We start from the raw sequence: 17,018 nt of genomic DNA, 5'->3' as shown, positions 1-17,018 counted from the left end.
AGCAGGAGGACCCAGCAGGAACGAAGGGGCAGAAGTGGGGACGTCGGTGCTCCGGTGAGCAAGCGGAAGACAGCCTTGGACTGATGTTCAGGAGAATTTTCTGGGCCAGGGAGAGAGCAGTAGGCAGGACCTGGGACAGATGTGAGGCTCCGGTCTGGAACAAGGCTGGGGTCACCCGGTACAGCAGGGCCCAGGGGCTCAGGGGAACACAGTTACACAGAGAAGCGTGAATAGCCCTGGCTTTGGGCTCAGAGCCAGGCCTAACCCTGGCTCTCCCATAAATTAAGTTTGTGACCTTGTGCAAGAGTTTTAACTTCTAGCCTGAGCTCACACCTGCACAAATTGGGAATAACAATAGTCCCTGCCTCCCTGTGAGCATTAAGTGAGTTAATGCCTAGAAGGGCCCCTGGCACGTGGAAAATCCACAGTCAATGGCAGCTGTCTTCGATTTCTGCTGTTGACTGGAGAGAGCAGAGCAGAGCAGACCGGGCAGCCAGGCTTCCCGGGGAGTCCGGGTCCCACCCCTCCCTCATTTCTAGGAACAACAAACTCCCAGCAGGAGGAAAGGAACATATCTTCCTGCCAAGGACCGATCATCCTGCTTAATTTGTGGCATCTTCCAGCTGCAACATAGCCATTAGCAAAGCCTCCATGCCCAAGGGCAAGGAACTGTGAGGAGGGGCAAGGCCCTGCCCACCAGCCTCGGCCCCATTTCATCCTCCTGTGATGTGAGTCCCCGCTCCAGGCCTGGTGAGGAGGGGCTGGGGGTGGTAAGTGGTGGGGAGGATGCAGTGGTGGAGGCCCCTGCCCCTCAGAGGCAGCAGAACTGGCCGGGAGATCAGGGCAGCAGTGGGGGGCCCAGCAGACCAGGGTGAGGGCAGCTTGGCAGTTTTTAGAATCAGGACTCACCAGGCTTCATGGGAGTTCTCTGATGGGGGGTAAAGGCAAATGGGGACAATGCCTGGGGCGGAGTTTACAGTAAGGAGAGGGCGTCTCACAGATCCAGGTGTTTGGGAAGGAAGCAGGAGGTGACAAAGAAGATGCCAGGAAGGAGTGGTGGGCAGAAGAGAGCACTGGACAGAGAGTCACATGTCCTTGGTTTAAATTCCAGCTCTGTCTGTTAACGTGGGACTGATGGGACAAATTTTAATCTTCTGGGACCTCAGTTTCCTTATCTGTAAAATGGGCATATCATTCTTTTCCAAGAGCTCCTGTACAGATCCAGCAAGATAAAGTAGTGAAAACCTTTAGGAATTATCCAGCCCTGTATGAGTGAGCAGTGTTCTAAGGAAGAAGAGCAGGAAGAGAAGGATGTGCAGAGGGTGAGGGGCTTTCCAGCACCCCAGGACGGCATGCTTTCTCCAAACACTGGCTGCTAACATGAAGAATTCCTCCGGCAGTTTCATTTCTCAGTGTGAATAAGTGCCTCAGATTCTTTCCTTTTCTGGGAACCTTTTTGATAGAGTGGAAGGAGGAAAGAGAGGCCACTAAGGTGGGAAAAATGGGAGAGGGCCTCCCCAAAGGAAAAAGAGGGCTCCAAAAACAACTCTGGCGCCTCCCAACAGATGCAGCCCTGCATCTTCCCTGCAGCTCCTCCCAGGACCCCTGCCTCCTTCTTCTCTGCCCAGCTTCCAGAGCCCAACCATCCCCGAGGCCCTCTGAGACCTGGAGGGATGGTGCTGCTGGACCCCAGGCTCTTGGCCCCATTTTTTTCCTTACAGACTCCAGATACATGAGCAGAAGGGCAGGGAAAGGAAGACCACACACACGTTCTCACGTGCACCAGACCCCTCACATGGATACACTGTCACACACATTACCACACGTGTGTGGAGCACATGCTTACATACTAAGACATGACACGGAGTCTCTCTCCCACACATGAACACATAGACTGTCAGGTACATACACACACACACACACACACACACACACACCCCTTGACTGACATATACTCAGGTCACACTGTCACATGCATAGGTACAGAGAAACAGACACACATTCTGTCACAAGCACACTTTTTCACCCCCACACAGACACACACTGGCAGACACTCATTCACACACTAAGATGTCTCTCTCATACACACACAGACCTTCCCATAGATGCAGTATCACACTTGGAGTCACAAACACATACACACTGTCAGACACACAATGACATGCTGAGATGTTTCATACACGGGGACTCACAGGCAGGCTGTCACACAGAGGGTCACATACAAGTACAGAGGAGAAACGGGTTCATACAGCCCACACCCCTCTCCCCCTGGCCCCTCTCTCTTTGTCTCTCTCTCTACCTGTCTCTATCCTGTATCTCTGTGTCTCTCTATCTCACACGCACACAGAGGAATCTCTGTTCAGGGGCAGAGGCTGCAGCTAAGGAGCAGCCTGTTCTTCCTCAGAGCAAGGCATCCAAGGGCAGGATGTGGTTTCTTGGTTGTTCCTGCCCTGGCCCTCACCAGACTCCATGTCTGGGAGAGAGCCCAGCTCAGGACAAAGTCCACGGTGACCGCCGCGCACCCTGGACTCCATCCACCCTTCACTAGAGTGCAGAGGCATGGGGCCTCTGACAGCCCCCCTCCCAGCCCTCTTCCACTGCCCTGGAGAAGGCTTCCAGATTCCTGAGGACAAGTGGGTCAGATCCCCCAAGTGACTAAAGCTGCCATTTCAGGGCGCCAGCATCCCAATCCTCTCCATTACCCTATGGGGCAGGGCTCATGATCCCTATTTACAGATGAGGAAACAGAGGTTCCGGATGGTCAGATGTCCTGCCCAGGATCACCAGCTAACCGCAGACTTGATATTTGAACCCAGTTTTGTCTGGTTCTAATTTGGAGTGTCAAGGTCTTGCCCGTCTCCTCAGTAGACCAGCTCCCTCACAGGGGTCTTGTGGAGGAAAATTATAGGGGAGGGGGTGGTCCTTCCCGGCAACAATGAAGGAGTAGCCTAGGTCCCCTTCTTCAGAGGTCAGTTCTGCCACCCTCCTGCCCGCACCCCCTTCTAGCCTGGCCAGCCTGACTGTGGGCAGCTCACTCCATTTTCCCTTCAGTCCCACTTGGGTGAGCAGGTATTAGGCACCAGCCCAGCCCCGCACCCCTTTGTCCTCTCTGTTCCTGGACTGCTGGGTTCACCTTACACAGGGAACCCTCCTTTTCTGAGATTCGTCCCCCCCCCACCCCCCGGCAGTGACATGAAGGGAGTAACCTCGTCATGCTGATCTCATGAACAGAAAATAGAATACAGAATTCACCATTGTTTAGAATCACATGCGGGCATGAGGTTGTGTCGCAATTACTGCAGTCTGACCTCAAAGCCTGTTACTCAGATCTCCACGGGTCAGGGATGCTCACAGCAGGGCACCCCCCCAAGCTCCCCCTCTCTGCTCAGAGCATGGCTCATCCTGCCCTTCTCTGTCACCCCAGGACTGTTATGGCCCCAGGATATTGGGCTTTTGGCCCAGGGCTGAGGAATGAGGGGTGGGAAGAAAGGGCAGGTTCAAGGAGCCTGACTCCTCTGGGCAAAGGAACTCTGGGGAGAAGACAGGCAGCATCTAGAACCTCTCCTCTTCCCTTAATCCAAAGCCGGTCTGCAAATGGCCTGGAGCAGGATGGGACCAGGCAGCAGAGCCTTCTGCCCCAACCCTGTCCCAGCCGGAGGAGGAGGTAAAGGTGAGAGAGAAGCAGGTAGTGGGTCTGCAGTTCTGGCTCCCAAAAGATCCCACGCACACCAGGGAAGCCAAAGTCCGGTTGAGCGCCGGGGGGGGGGACAGTGGTGTGGAAGGAGATGCCTCCTGCAGCTGGGGCAGTAGTTGGGCTGGGGACAGGGAGAGGGAGGGAATGAGTCTAGGAAAAAACGTGGGGGCTGAAGAAGGGCTGGCACCTTAGCTGGGAGGCATATCTGTCCATATCTGGATTCTCAGCCAGGGGTGGAGTCGGCCCTCATCAAAGACCCCTCCTCCTGCCTTCCACCTGCGCTGGGACAAGTTTCAAGGCCTGTGAAAGCCCCCTCCCCAAAGCTCTTCAGGTCTGGGGGTAAGAGTGGGAGGTCACGGGAAGACACGGCTCTCTGGCACAGGAAAGCCTGCACCTCCTCTCTGCTCAAGCATCTCACAGCATCTCTGGACAACTCCTCTCTCCTAAAGCAGGCTGACCACAACCCCCAGCCCAGGAGCCTGGAGGCAGGAGAGGCAGAGAGGGGCTGCAGGGGTCCACCTGTGGTCAGCCCTCCAAGGGCATCCAGGAGGCCAAGGTGTCTCCACGTGTCCCAGTATGGGCTCTGGTGCATGTTGACCACCAAGGGGGTCAAAATGGGGGTGTGTCAGGCGAGTGTGTGAGGGGAGGCCTGCCTGCTTCTAGAGGAGCAGGGAGCCTTCTAGCGTTTGCCTTGGCGCGGGGCTGGGGACAGGGGTGGCTCTCGAGTTCCAGCTGGGAGGTCAGGGGGAAGGACAGCAAGTTGCCACCGCAGGTACCTGGGGGCTATGAGTGGGATAGAGCTGGGGGTCCACGCCCAGGCCTCTCTGCCTTCCCAGGGGGTCTTTGATAGTGAGCGGGGCACGGCGGGGAGGGGTCTGGGGCACAGTGGAAAAGGGGAGGTCGGGAGCTTGGGCTGTCGCTGGGCCGCTGGCACGGGTTTGCGGGAGACGGAGTTGGGAAAGTGGTCAGGGGCAGATAAGGCACAGAAGTCAGCGCACGGCGGCCACGGGACGGCCGGTGGCCCAGCAGAGGGGCCCGGGCGGCCAGGAAGGGGGCGCCTGGCCGGGGCTGCGGGAGGCGTCCGCCGTCCGAGTCCCCACCTCCGACACCCAACTCTCCAGGTCCCACTCCCCGAGGCTTGGGTTCCCGCCGCCCGCGGTCGCGGAGTTTCGCTCAAGTCGCGGCCGCCGCTGCCCGGACGCCGCGCCCGCAGCAGCCCACGCCGCCGCCTCCCCTGGGGGCGGGGGCCGGCCCTGCCCACCGCCCCGAGCAGCAGCAGCGCCAGGCGGAGCGGCCCGGGGGCGCCGGCCATGGCGGGGCTTTCAGGACTGGGCCATCGCTGCCACCTGCGGCACCGCGCGCGCCACTGAGCCCGGGCGGCGCGGGCGCGGGGGAGGAGCCGGCGCGGGGCCGCCCCGCCCGCAGGAGGGGCCGGGTGGGTCCCGGCTTTCCGCCCCCGCCCGCAGAGGCCCCTGGGCCCGGCCACCTCCGGACCGGAGGTCCTGGGCCCTGCGCTCCAGGCTGGCGCCGCTCGGGTTCGGGCAGTGCAGGATCCGGGCCGCCCCCACCACACAGCCGGCCTTCCTCCCGGATCCCCCCGCTAAAGAAAGCCAAACCACCACCCCCCCCACCCCCGCGCCAGCTGTCCAGGATACCCCGTAGGGAACTGAGGCGGAGAAGCGCACGGGACTTGGCCAAGGTCACACAGCCAGTCAAACCCCTTCCGAAAAGTGTAACCCCAAGAGCTGTGAGTGGCTACTAAGACAGATCCACCCGGCGGGGTTACCGGGTCCCCAAGACCTCTCCTCATTCCCAGGTTCTGTCCCGAAGGCAGCCCTGGGACAACCAAGGTTGGGGGGACAATGACAAATGGATCAATGGAGCCCTGCCGGTGGGGAGGGTCTAGAAGGTCCCCCGACTCCCGCAGCCCCCATGGCCCCTGCTCTGAATCACTGGGCTCTTATAACCCCTGTGTCCCCGGGATAACGTGTGCCCAAGGCTGTCCTCTGTGCCTCCTGCGTCTCTGTCTCCCTGCTTCGTGGAGGCCCTGTATTATACCTGCCTTTGTAACACCCCACCTCAACCCCCAACGCAGTGCAGGCCAGGGTGGGACACAGGTTCACCCTCACCCGGGCTGTGGAAGACAGTGCTAAGGAGGCACTGACTTTCTGTTCCCTAAAGCCAGTGTGGAGTGCCAGTGGGGAAAGGGAATTACACCCCTCTCCCCAGAGAATTTTGATGTCACTATCAGGAAGGCGGGGGTGGGGGGGGGCAGCAGCACTCAGCTTTGACCTACCACGGGGCATGTCTGGACCATTCCAAAGGGAAAGGGAGCAGCTGCTGGAGTAGCTGCTCCTCAGGGAGAGAACAGGACTTGTCAAATCCCAGAGCACCGAGGAGGGGAGGAAGGGGGTGGGAGGGGAGGGGGAGGGGAGGGGGAGAAGGCCTCCAGTGGGAGGAACCAGGGGCTCCCATTTGCCAAGAGAGGTCTTCCTGTCCTGCAAGCTCCCTCTCACTACCTGAGAGTCATTTGTTCCCTCCTCTACCCAGAAGTCAGTCTAACAGTCACCTTATGTGCCACTTAGGCTTCGAGTGACAGAAAACCCCTAATAACAGTGGCATAACCAAGGGCTCTGTTATGTAAAGCAAGGCCAGAGGTTCAGCCCAGGGCTGGAGCAAAGGCTCCCTGACCATTAGGGTCTCCAGCTCTTTCAGTTTCCACCATCTCATGGTTCAGGGCTTCAACCTAATGATCCAAGGTGGCTGCTCCAACTCTGGCCATGATATTCAAATTCCAGCCAGCAGGAAGGAGTAAAGGGAAGATGGGTGCACCTCCACCAGTAAGGACACATCCTGAAAGAGGCAGCCATCAATTCCACACCCCATGGTCTCCACTCAGACACATGGGCACAGTTAGCTTTGAAGGAGGCTGGGAGAGTACCCTTAATTCCAAACAGTCACTGGCAAGGGTAAATATTAGGGCTTTTATTACTCTAGAAGAAGGCAAGATAGATAGATAGATAGATAGATAGATAGATAGATAGATAGATAGATTATCAGATAGATAGATTATCAGATAGATAGATAGATAGATAGATAGATAGATAGATAGATAGACAGACAAATGACTTGCAGGCTCTGCATTATGAGGGCTGGGGGTTGGGGAGAAGAGGAGAAGAGAGAGGAAAATAAGGGTCTAGAACTGAGTCTTTACCATGAAATTATCAACCTCCAAATTACACTTAATAAATATCAGTTGAACACCTGCCATGAGCCACACACTGAACTAGGTCCTGGGCATAAAGTGGTGATGCAGTCTGTATCTCAGAGGGATAGGAATGGAAGGGCTGGAATACCGCTCTCTAGACTAACACTAACCATGAACAAAAACAAGAGCTATCAATACCATGTACTGAGTTCCCTCTCTGGGCCAGGTGCTGCCGAATGCTTAGTGTGCCCTGATCTCCTCAAGTCTGATGACCAAGTACTATTATACCCGTTTTATGGATAAGGAGACTGAGGCTCAGGGATAACAAATGAGCTTCTCAGAGAGCAATGCTGGCTTTCACCCCAGGTCCACCTGCCCCGAAGGCTGGTGCAGGGGAGGGGACAGGCTCCAGCTCTGACAGCCCGTCTTGGGAGCACCTCCCCTGTGGCTCCTTCCTCCTCAGCCCAGACCTCTGGGTCTGGCTCCTAACCCCTATGCCCAAAGCTTCTCCCATGGCCCTAAAGTGGGGTACCCTCAGCTTCCACTAAGAGAACTTGGTTTTCAGGTTATTTTCAGAAATGGGAATGGGAGCAACTGATGTGTGCACCTGAGGAAAAGATGCTGTAAAGGCCTTGGACCTGTGGAGACAGACCCCAGAGCAGGCCCCCCACCTCCTTTGCTCCTGGATGAGGGGACCCTCTCCTCAGTGGGAAGACCTGGCCAGTGGGCAGAAAGGAGTCTTTCACTTGGGGGAAGGTGAGGAGGGAGGGAGGGGCTAAGCAGAGGGAAAAAAGAGGGGGGTGGGGTGGGGAGAAAAGAAAGAACTGCTAAGAAGGACAGGTGTCTTGTCCATATAGTTTAGGTTCCTTTCCAAGCTCCAGGTTCCTAAGAAGCTTGTTTATTTTCCAAAGTTCAAGACCATATCCCCATTCTGGTGGACCAGATGAGGAAAGAGCCAAAATCTTCTAGCCTAGTATAAATACACATGTGCACGCGCGCGCACACACACACACACACACACACCCCTACACACAGATCTTAAGCTCTGTCAGTCCTGGATTCAAATCCAGCTCAATCACTCACTGAAAATCTCTGAGCTTTGGTCTCACAGTCTGTAAAATGGGGATAATAATAAAGGCCAATGTTTACTGAGTACTTGCCTTGAGCCGGGCAGTGTTCCAGGAGCCTCATGAGTGTTATTCCATTTAACGCTCACCATCGCCCTCACCCTAGTCATCGCCTGGAGAGTCTGAAGGTTTGCTAGGAGGAGACAGAGGCCACAGGAGCAGGCCCAGGAATCTGTTCTGCCAGGAGCCAGGGGAATGTGGCTGTCAGCAGCTCCCGGAGTGAAGGAGAATGTCATCAAGGGATACCCCGAGGCAAGGGCTCCACCCCTCTACCTCCTGCTTCTCTTCTTGCAACCCTGTCCTCTGCTCCACAACCCTGGGTTGTGAAGTGGGATCACTTTTGTCCCCATTTTACAACGGAGGACCCCAAAGTGCAAAGCAGTGGAGTAACTGACCCAAGATAGGTCAAGATAGCCCGAGAGAGCCTGGATGCGACCCACCCAGCCCTCGCACACTGATTGCACAACCACAGTCACACCTCGCAGGATTGTTGGACGATCAGAAGCAGCACTTGCCCAGAATCTGGCGCTCCTAAATCCTCGGCAAATGGCAGTGTTAACGCTGCCACCACTGTTATTCCCCATGGCCCTCCATCTCCCCAGCTGTCGCTGCCCCAGCTGAGCCAGGTCTCAGCAAGGCAGCAGGTATGGCTGCTAATGCCCAGGGCTCCAGCTCAGTCCACCCCTTCCCGGTCCAGGTGGCTACAGCCCAGTACCCCAGGTCTGGGGGAGGGAGGAGGCTAGCTGGACCCAAGAGGCCCTTCCCCCCTGTGCAGTGCCTCTATCGCTGCCCCCCCATCCTCCAGCCCAGCCGAGCCTCCCGGGTGCTGGGTCCTGTTCAGCTCTGGGCAGTCAGCTGGGGAGGATTTATAGCCTCTTGAGCTACAGTGATTATTGCTCTCTTGGGCAGATGCAGCACAAAGTATCACAGCATCGGTTTCCTAACTGACTCTTCTGTTGAGGGAGAAGTCAGTGTGATTGCTCCCACTTTACAGGGAGGGAAACTGAGTCACACAAGAGTCAGGGGATTTGCTTGAGGTCACTCAGCAAGGTGTGGGCAGGGTTAGTGGAGCAAGGAAGAGAAAGCAATTGAGGTGAGAACAGCAAAATTCCTCTCTCTTCTCCACTTGGGGACTCCAGCCAGAAATGACTGGGGCTCCTTCTGTCTCCCCTGGGAGGGATTAGTGTCAGCAGTGGGGAGCAGGTGAGAGAAGACCCAGGGGAGGGAGAGGGTCATGGGGGGCTTAGTGAGAGTGGTAGAACCAGTGAGGGGGCAGGTGTTGCCCTAGGAGCCATCTGTCCCCTTCCTTTTAACAAGAAGATTGTGTAGCAGAGCTGGCTGGATGTTCCCCAAATCTGGTGTGTGTTTGTTTCCTGGGGCTGCTATAACAAAGCACCACAAACTAGGTGGCTTAAACAATAGAAATGTATGGTCTCACAGTTCTGGAGGCTGAAGTCTGAAATCATGGTGTCTTCGGGGTTGGTTCCTTCTGAGAGTTCAGAAGAAGAATCTGCTCCAGGCCCTTCTCCCAGCTTCTGGTAGCCTCAGGCATCCTTGGCTTGTAGATGGCATTCTCCTCGTGTCTTCACATTGTCTTCCCTCTGTGTACATCTCTCTGCGTCCAAATTTCCCTTTTGTATAAGGATGCCGGTCATATTGGATTAGGGTCCACATTAATGACCTCATTTTAACTTGATTACCTCTGTAAAGACCCTATTTCCAAACAAGGTCACATTCTAAGGTACTGAGCATTAGGACTTCGAGATACCTTTTGCGGGGGGACACCATTCAAACTATAACACACGGAGACCACATTTCCCAGTCTCCCTTGGTGTTTAGTGCGGCCAGGGGATTGTGGAGGAAAGTGGTATAGGTTCTCTCCAGGCTTGGCCCATAAAACCTCCCACACAGTCCTCCACACCCTCTCCTCCCCCATCAACCAGATGGACACAGATGATCCAGTGGAGAATTCCAAGGCCCACAAGACAGAAGGAGCCTGGGTCCCTGGATGACAGCATGGAGCAGAGTTCCCTGCTGCCCTGCCCTGGATTGCATGGTGTTAAGCCACTGAGACTGGGGAGCTGACTGTCACCGCAGTTAATCTACCCGACAGACACAGCCGGCGTGTGCCCCTGGGGGCCGGGCTGGTTAGTCCAGGCAGAGGCCTTGTGGAGGTCCCCTCTTTGTGGCTGTGAGTAGGTGAATGAGACCCCTCACTCTGGGCCCATCTCGTCCTCCCCTTCGTCAGTGGACGGCGGCATCGCAAAGGGGATTCTGGATGGTGTGGCCGTGGCTCCTGTTTGTCCTTATCCATCTCTCTCTAGCCTTCGACCACAGCTGTTCCCACCTGTTTGCCTTTTCTCCAGAGAGAAGGTGGGGTGGGGGGGGTAGGTTATGAGAGAGCCCACACTGCCCCTTCACAGAATTAAAGCTCTGCGGGAAAAGAGGAAACGTGCCAAACTTCACACGTTTGGAAATCAAGTGAAAAGGAAGCATCACACAGGCCTCTTCTCACCATAGCCTTTCAGCGCCTCGTCATGGCGTCATGGTGGAGAAACCCACTGTGACCAAAATGAGAAATGAAACTGTCAACCCGGGTCTAAAATAAGAGGTGTCCCCAGCTGACAGGCTACCCGGCCCATGGGCAACAGCCTCTCTCTTAGAAACTCTCCCCAGCTGGTCCCCTCTCGTAGCATCCTTCAAACCAGCCAGTCACGGGCCTCGAAGACCGGGGCAGGAAATGCTCCGTGGAGGGATCTGCAGGCCCCAGAAGTTCTCTCTGAAAAGAATCGCTCCGTGCTGGGGTGGGGAAGCTGCCACTGGCTTTCAGGAGCCAGGATCACCTCCAGGGCTGAGTCAAGGTCACCGTAAATCCTGGCAGAGTCCCCCAGAGCAGGGAAGGACGACTCTTACCCGGGGGCTTCTGGATCGCACGCTCTCTGACACACCCATCTTCCTCAGTTTTGCATGATAGCAATGTGGTACCCACTCACGCCCTTCTCCTGAATAACAGAAAACAAATGCAAAAGGGAAAACCCGAAAGTCTCTGGGCCAGCTCCTCCCAGCAACCCGCACCACCACGCCTTGACTCTGAGTGCCGACTCGGACCTCACAGGTCACACCTGGGATCCAGCTTGGAGTGGCTGCAGCCACCTGGGCCTGCAGGACTGTAGGACCTCTGACCCCGCCGATGTCTCCTGCACCTCCGCAGGATCATAGCCCAGAAATTTCTGCTCCCATTACCGGTGGTTTCTCTTAGCTCTGACGTGTGACACGGTAACACTTCAGGATTCGAGACTGGCCTATGTCTGGAGGAAGCTCACAGTCTCCCTCTGTTGTTGTGGCCTGATCTCTAGACCCGGCCTCAAATGGACCTGTGACTTGGCCCGGCAGGTGACATTTTCTGAGGACCCAGTCTATTTCATTTTTTCCCTCCCGAGGCCAAGAATCACTTCCTTCCCTGTTCTGAAAGCTCTCACTCTCCATGCACTCAATCATGCTCTGGTTTCTGGCTCATTTGCTAAACGGGATGGCAAACCAAGCTGATGAGACTATGTGGCACCTAATGGCTCAGATGTCCAATCCTCCACCACCCAGGTGCTCTCAGGCAGAGCTCCTCAGGGTGGGGAGATGGGCTCACAGAATTAATTTCAAGCATGGCAGTTTTGCCATATAAAAAGTCACAAACACTGCTCCGAGACAAAAGCTGATGCTGGTGCTACAGGAGGGGCTGGAGGGCCCAGGGGTCCTGGAACGGGAGGCTATGGAGGCTTCGGCAGCAGCTGGGCTGCAGTCTCAGTGTGGTCAACACCAGGGTTAAGGCCCCTGAGCTTGTGAAGGCAAATCGAGGACAAGGAGTGTGTCCGCATCATCAAACCAGGTTGCCTGTGTCCAGGACGCGAACATCAAGTCTCTTCTCTCTGTCCTTCGAGGAGTTTGACACTTTTCTGGGGATGCCCCTCAAGAACAAGGTTCTAAAGATCATGCTTGTTCAAAAGCAGACCTAGGCTGGCCAGTAGACCATGTTCAAGGTGATTGTAACCATCGGGGACTACAGCAGTCCTGTCAGTCTGGATGTCAGGTGGCCCAAGAGGTACCCACTGCCATCCACAGGGCCTTCATCCTGACCACGGTTTTCATAATCCTGGTGCGGTGGGACTGCTGGGGGAAGGAGATCAGCAAGCCCCACACAGTGCCAGACACTGCGGCTCTGTGCTAAGGAGCCCCATCCCTGCCCCGCCCTGCTCCGCCCTGCTCCTCCCTGCCCTGGGCATTGTCTCGGCCTCTGTGTCCAGGAAGCCGCTGTTGATGGCAGGTCTTTGCCAGCTCTGTCAGCTTTGCCGAGGCCACTTGAGTGTCACACCCAAGAGCCATAGCTGTGACCTCTGGAAAGAGACTGTTCCCTACGTCTCCCATTCAGGAACTCACTTATCCACACCAGAGTATCCGGGGGTGGCCACCTCATGGTGCTTTTACACAAGAAAAGTCAGTGAATTAAACCTGAAAGCAAACCAACAAACAAAAGTTCCACGAGCGTATAGTACCGTCAGGCACTGGGGAGCAAGTTCCCTTGCAGGCTCCCTACTACTGCCTGGTTTAGGGGAAAAGCCCCGGTCAGGTGTGGGAAGTCCTGGGCTCTCACTCTGGTTCTTTTGCTATTTTCCTTTGTCCCCTAAAGCAGATGGCCTCAACTTTCTGCGTCTCAGTTTCCTCATCTGTATAATCATCCCTGCCATTGCCTACCTATAGGACTGTTGCGAAGATCAGATGAGAGGATACATGTGTTAAGAGCATCACAAACTGCAAAGCCTAGACATGAGGAAAATTCACGGTCATTCCCACAACGTTCTTGACCCTCCCTGGTCCCCCCCAGCTGCCCTCAAGTGTCCTTTGCTGCAGCCAACCCGGATCTGTTGTCATGGTTGCTGTCACGTTGTCAGCCTGCCTTTATCCACATCTGGCCTTTGCTCCTGCTGTGCCCTTCCCCTAAAATGCTCTTCTCTTTTATTTCCTTTGGCCAAATCCCATCCATCCTTCATGGCTCAGCTTAAATTCTACTTCCTCCAAGGGCCTTGCCCAACGCTTGACTTGAAAAGTACAGTCTCTCTCCTCTGCACTCCCATGCCCACTTCACCTTTAACCGTGATCACTCTCTGGCTGGCATCGTGACCGTTTCTGTGCGGAGTTTGTGTTCTCTGCTGCGGCACACGCCTGGGGACAGGGTCCCTCTTGCATCTTAGCTGAGGGTTAGCATGGATCTTGTGCGCAAAAGGTGCTCAAAATCATCATATTAATTTGCAATGAGTTGAAAAGGACCTCAAGAGGTAATCAATGTCTTTGGGGCCTGGAGGCAGAAGATGAGTGGCCTGGCTCCAGGGAGCAGGTCCATAAACATCATTTGACAGAAAAGCCCAAAACTTCAAAGCCTAGCAATTTTAGATTATGTTCGCATGGAAGACTTTTAAAATAGCAAAACTTTAGATGTATGTCTCCGTGAACAGATGTGGAAGGGAAAATCAATTCCTCATAGGATTGGCTTATTTGTTTTTTTTTTTTAATCGCAGTGCTAAATATTATGCACCAAGTGACAAATTAATACATAAATTGACCTAGAGACACACACTCTCACTCCCTTGGACGAGCATGGCGTGAGGACCTGCAGGACCTCCTCATGGCTGGACGTAGCGGATGTCTGCACATCATGTGTCGGTCAAGTTGGAGTTTCCCAAAAAGATGCTGGAAGAAAAGACTACTCTAATCAAGACAACTTTAAAAGAGCCCAGACTTTTCCCCAGAAGAGGGGAAATGCTCACATCATTTGTTTCGGGGACACGTGGTATGGAAGGCTGCTGCCACTTTGCCATTGGCTCCGGAGCCTTTCTGGGGCTCTTAGAAGATGTCAGGCAGCACTCTGGCTCCTTCCCACCCATGCCCTCCTCCAGGATGAGAGGAAGAGACAGACCCACGAGCGGTGCCCTCCCCTGTCATGACCTCCGGAGCAGGTAATGTGAGCAAACCAGTGTGAGCACGACCTTCCTTCTGAGGGTGTCAGTCCCTGCCCTCTAAGGAGCCTGGAAGGCAGAGCAGGCACGTGAGAGGCAAGGACAAGGCCAGAAGAGGAAATGCATCTGCTCATCCCCCAGGCCAGCTGTCCCACAGGGTTCCGTGAGCAGGGGAGGGACCTGGGGGTGCTGTTGGATCCGGAATCCGCCAGGGAATGCCACTGGTTGTGCCAGCTGACTGCCGGCAGCCAGGGACGGGCTTGGGCTTCTGGAGAAAGCAGACTAGGCAGAAAGGGCAAGTCTATCCTCTAAAAAAATTCCATAAACATGGAAAAAAACTGAAAGTGACTGCTTTCCCCAAGAGAGGGGGTGACACATAACAGGCAAAGCTTCTGACGTGGTCTAGCTAAATGCCTAACAGTTGGTTCTTAGCTCTGGAGAGAAAGCGGGAGAGAGAGAAAGAGAAAAAGAGGGAGGGAGAGAAGGACTAATAGGAGTATTTTCTATTTGTCTGGCCACCTCTCATTCAGGTTCTCATCATGATGGACACTGGATGTTCTTTGCGGGGACAATAGGAGAGGAACAAATAGAAAGAGGGAGGATCTGCATAATCAGGAAGGAATATGTGGAAAACACAAATGACAGACAGATATCCTGACCCCTCAGACCCGGGCTGCAGTCCCTGATCCCGTGTCTGTGGGGGGCTGGGGTCTCAGTGACAGAAACACCTGTGAATCTGTCAGCTGGGAGACGGGAAGAGAGCCCCCCCTTTCATAAACACCATCTTGAAGAGGCTGTGAAGGCTTAAGCATCGAATATTCTGCACTGCGTCAAATGAGGATTTTGCCTGGCAATGGAGAGGAGGTGCTTTAATTAATCAGCCCCAGCCTGAGTGAAAATGAGAGGAGAGGCAGCTTCTGTCGGGAAAGGCAGGGAGCTGCCAGCACGACACGTGTGAAGTGAAGAGGAATTTCCCTGCTCCCTCAGGACACCTGTTCAATTAAAACTGTTTATTAAAGAAACAACTGTAACCCTGTAAGCCTGCCACGTCCCACACTCCCAGGAGGGGTGGTTATACAAGCACCAGGGGATGAAGCAGCCTGAGTCCCACCGTTCCCTGGCTCCTTTTGGGGGGAAAGGAACAGGTTGGGAGAATCTGCTATAAACCAACAGCTTCTAAGGAACTGGTATGGATTCAGGGTAGACGAAAAACCTTTTCATTCTTGAGCATGGCTCCAAAGTGTTTATATTCATCTCAGAATACTGTGTGTAAATCAAGACTTGAGCATTCAAAGAATACAGTTCCTTTTCGCAGTCAAAGCCAGATGCCAGAAGATAGAAGCAATGGAGTGGACTTTTATCCATGTGCTTAAAGTACAAAAGTCATTTTTTTCTAAGACTGAATACAGTTCTCTCTTTCAAAAATTCTTAGAGGGACTTCCCTGGTGGCGCAGTGGTTAAGAATCTATCTGCCAATGCAAGGGGACACGGGTTTGAGCCCTGGTCCAGGAAGATCCCACATGCCACGGAGCAACCTAGCCCGTGTGCCACAACTACTGAGACTGTGCTCTAGAGCCCGCGAGCCACAACTACTGAGCCTGCATGCTGCAACTACTGAAGCCTGTGCACCTAGAGCCCGTGCCCCGAAACAAGAGAAGCCACTGCAATGAGAAGTCCGTGCACTGCGACGAAGAGTATCCCCTGCTCGCCACAACTAGAGAAAGCCTACGTGCAACAACGAAAAGATTCTTAGAAATTTAAGGCTGTGAGCAAAATAGTCTTGAAGAATTGATGCTTTCAGATTTCAGTTGTTTTTTGTGTTTTGAGGGTTTTACAATATCTGTCCGGTGGCTCCACTCAGCCCCAGGGTCTCCCTCAGGCAGGGACGCCCCTCTTCCCCAGCCACTCAGAAGGGATGGGAATCACACCCCATCAGGTCTTTTTCTCACCCCTCCAGGCACTCGGAAAGCTCCCTTCATTTCAGGGATGTGGAGTTGACATGCAGATGTCAGAAATACTCTCACCAGGGGGCTTCCTGGTTGAGAGTCCGCCTGCCAATGCAGGGGACACGGGTTCATGCCCCGGTCCGGGAAAATGCCACATGCCGCGGAGCAGCTGCGTCCGTGAGCCTGCGCGTCCGGAGCCTGTTGCTCCGCAACGGGAGAGGCCACAACAGTGAGAGGCCCGCGTACCGCAAAAAAAAAAAAAAAAAAAAAAAAAAAAAAAATTCTCACTGAAGTTGTTAAGATCCTCAGAGGAGAACATAAAGAGGAAGCCAGAGAAAACATGTTCATGATTTGTTTTCTAATCAAAGGAGGTGAAGAAAGAGGATGAGAAGACAAAAGCAAGAGTGTGGAGGAAGAAAGGTAGTCCATGGATGCCCCACGCCTCCCAGGTCCCGCTCAAGTCCCAGTAAGAGAAAGACAAATACCATATGATATCACTTATATGTGGAATCTAAAATATGACACAAATGAACCTATCTACGGAGCAGAAACAGACTCACAGACATAAAGATCAGACTTGTGGTTGCCAAGGAAGAGGGGAATGGGGGAGGGATGGACTGGAAGTTTGGAGTTAGTAGATGCAAACTATTACATATAGGATGGATAAACATCCTATATCCTGGATGGATATTCTACTCTATAGCACAGGGAACTATACTCAATGTACTGGGATAAACCATAATGGAAACAAATATAAAGAAGAATGTGTATGTGTCTGTGTGTGTGTGTGTGTCTGTGTGTGTGTGTGTGTATACACACACACACATAACTGAATCACTTTGCTGTACAGCAGAAATTAACACAACATTGTAAATCATCTATTTCTATACTTCAATAAAAATAAAATAAAATAACGTCTTACTTTTTCTTCTTTTGCATGTGGACAAGGAAGCTGCCCTACAGGGGGCCTGTGTCCCAGGACCGGACCTCGAGTCTTCTCACTTGGAATCTAGAGCTAATTCCTCCAGCTCCTTCCTGCTG

The 17,018-nt window shown here is 54.0% G+C and overlaps 1 protein-coding gene across 1 annotated transcript in view; it reads right to left on the bottom strand.

Annotated features, from left to right (window-relative positions):
- Window positions 1–5,006, bottom strand: part of GLP1R (glucagon like peptide 1 receptor) — a 32,651-nt gene extending 27,645 nt beyond the window's left edge. The window contains exon 1 of the mRNA XM_007458170.1: window positions 4,936–5,006. Coding sequence (XP_007458232.1) covers window positions 4,936–5,006 — 71 coding nt within the window. The remainder of the gene's footprint in view (window positions 1–4,935) is intronic.
- Window positions 5,007–17,018: the final 12,012 nt, after the last annotated feature.

The sequence above is a fragment of the Lipotes vexillifer genome, unplaced genomic scaffold (assembly GCF_000442215.2).
Source record: "Lipotes vexillifer unplaced genomic scaffold, Lipotes_vexillifer_v1.1 scaffold4, whole genome shotgun sequence".
Lineage (NCBI taxonomy): Eukaryota > Metazoa > Chordata > Mammalia > Artiodactyla > Lipotidae > Lipotes > Lipotes vexillifer.
The sequence above is the reverse complement of the archived record's forward strand: the minus strand, read 5'-3'. Positions and strand labels throughout refer to the sequence as shown.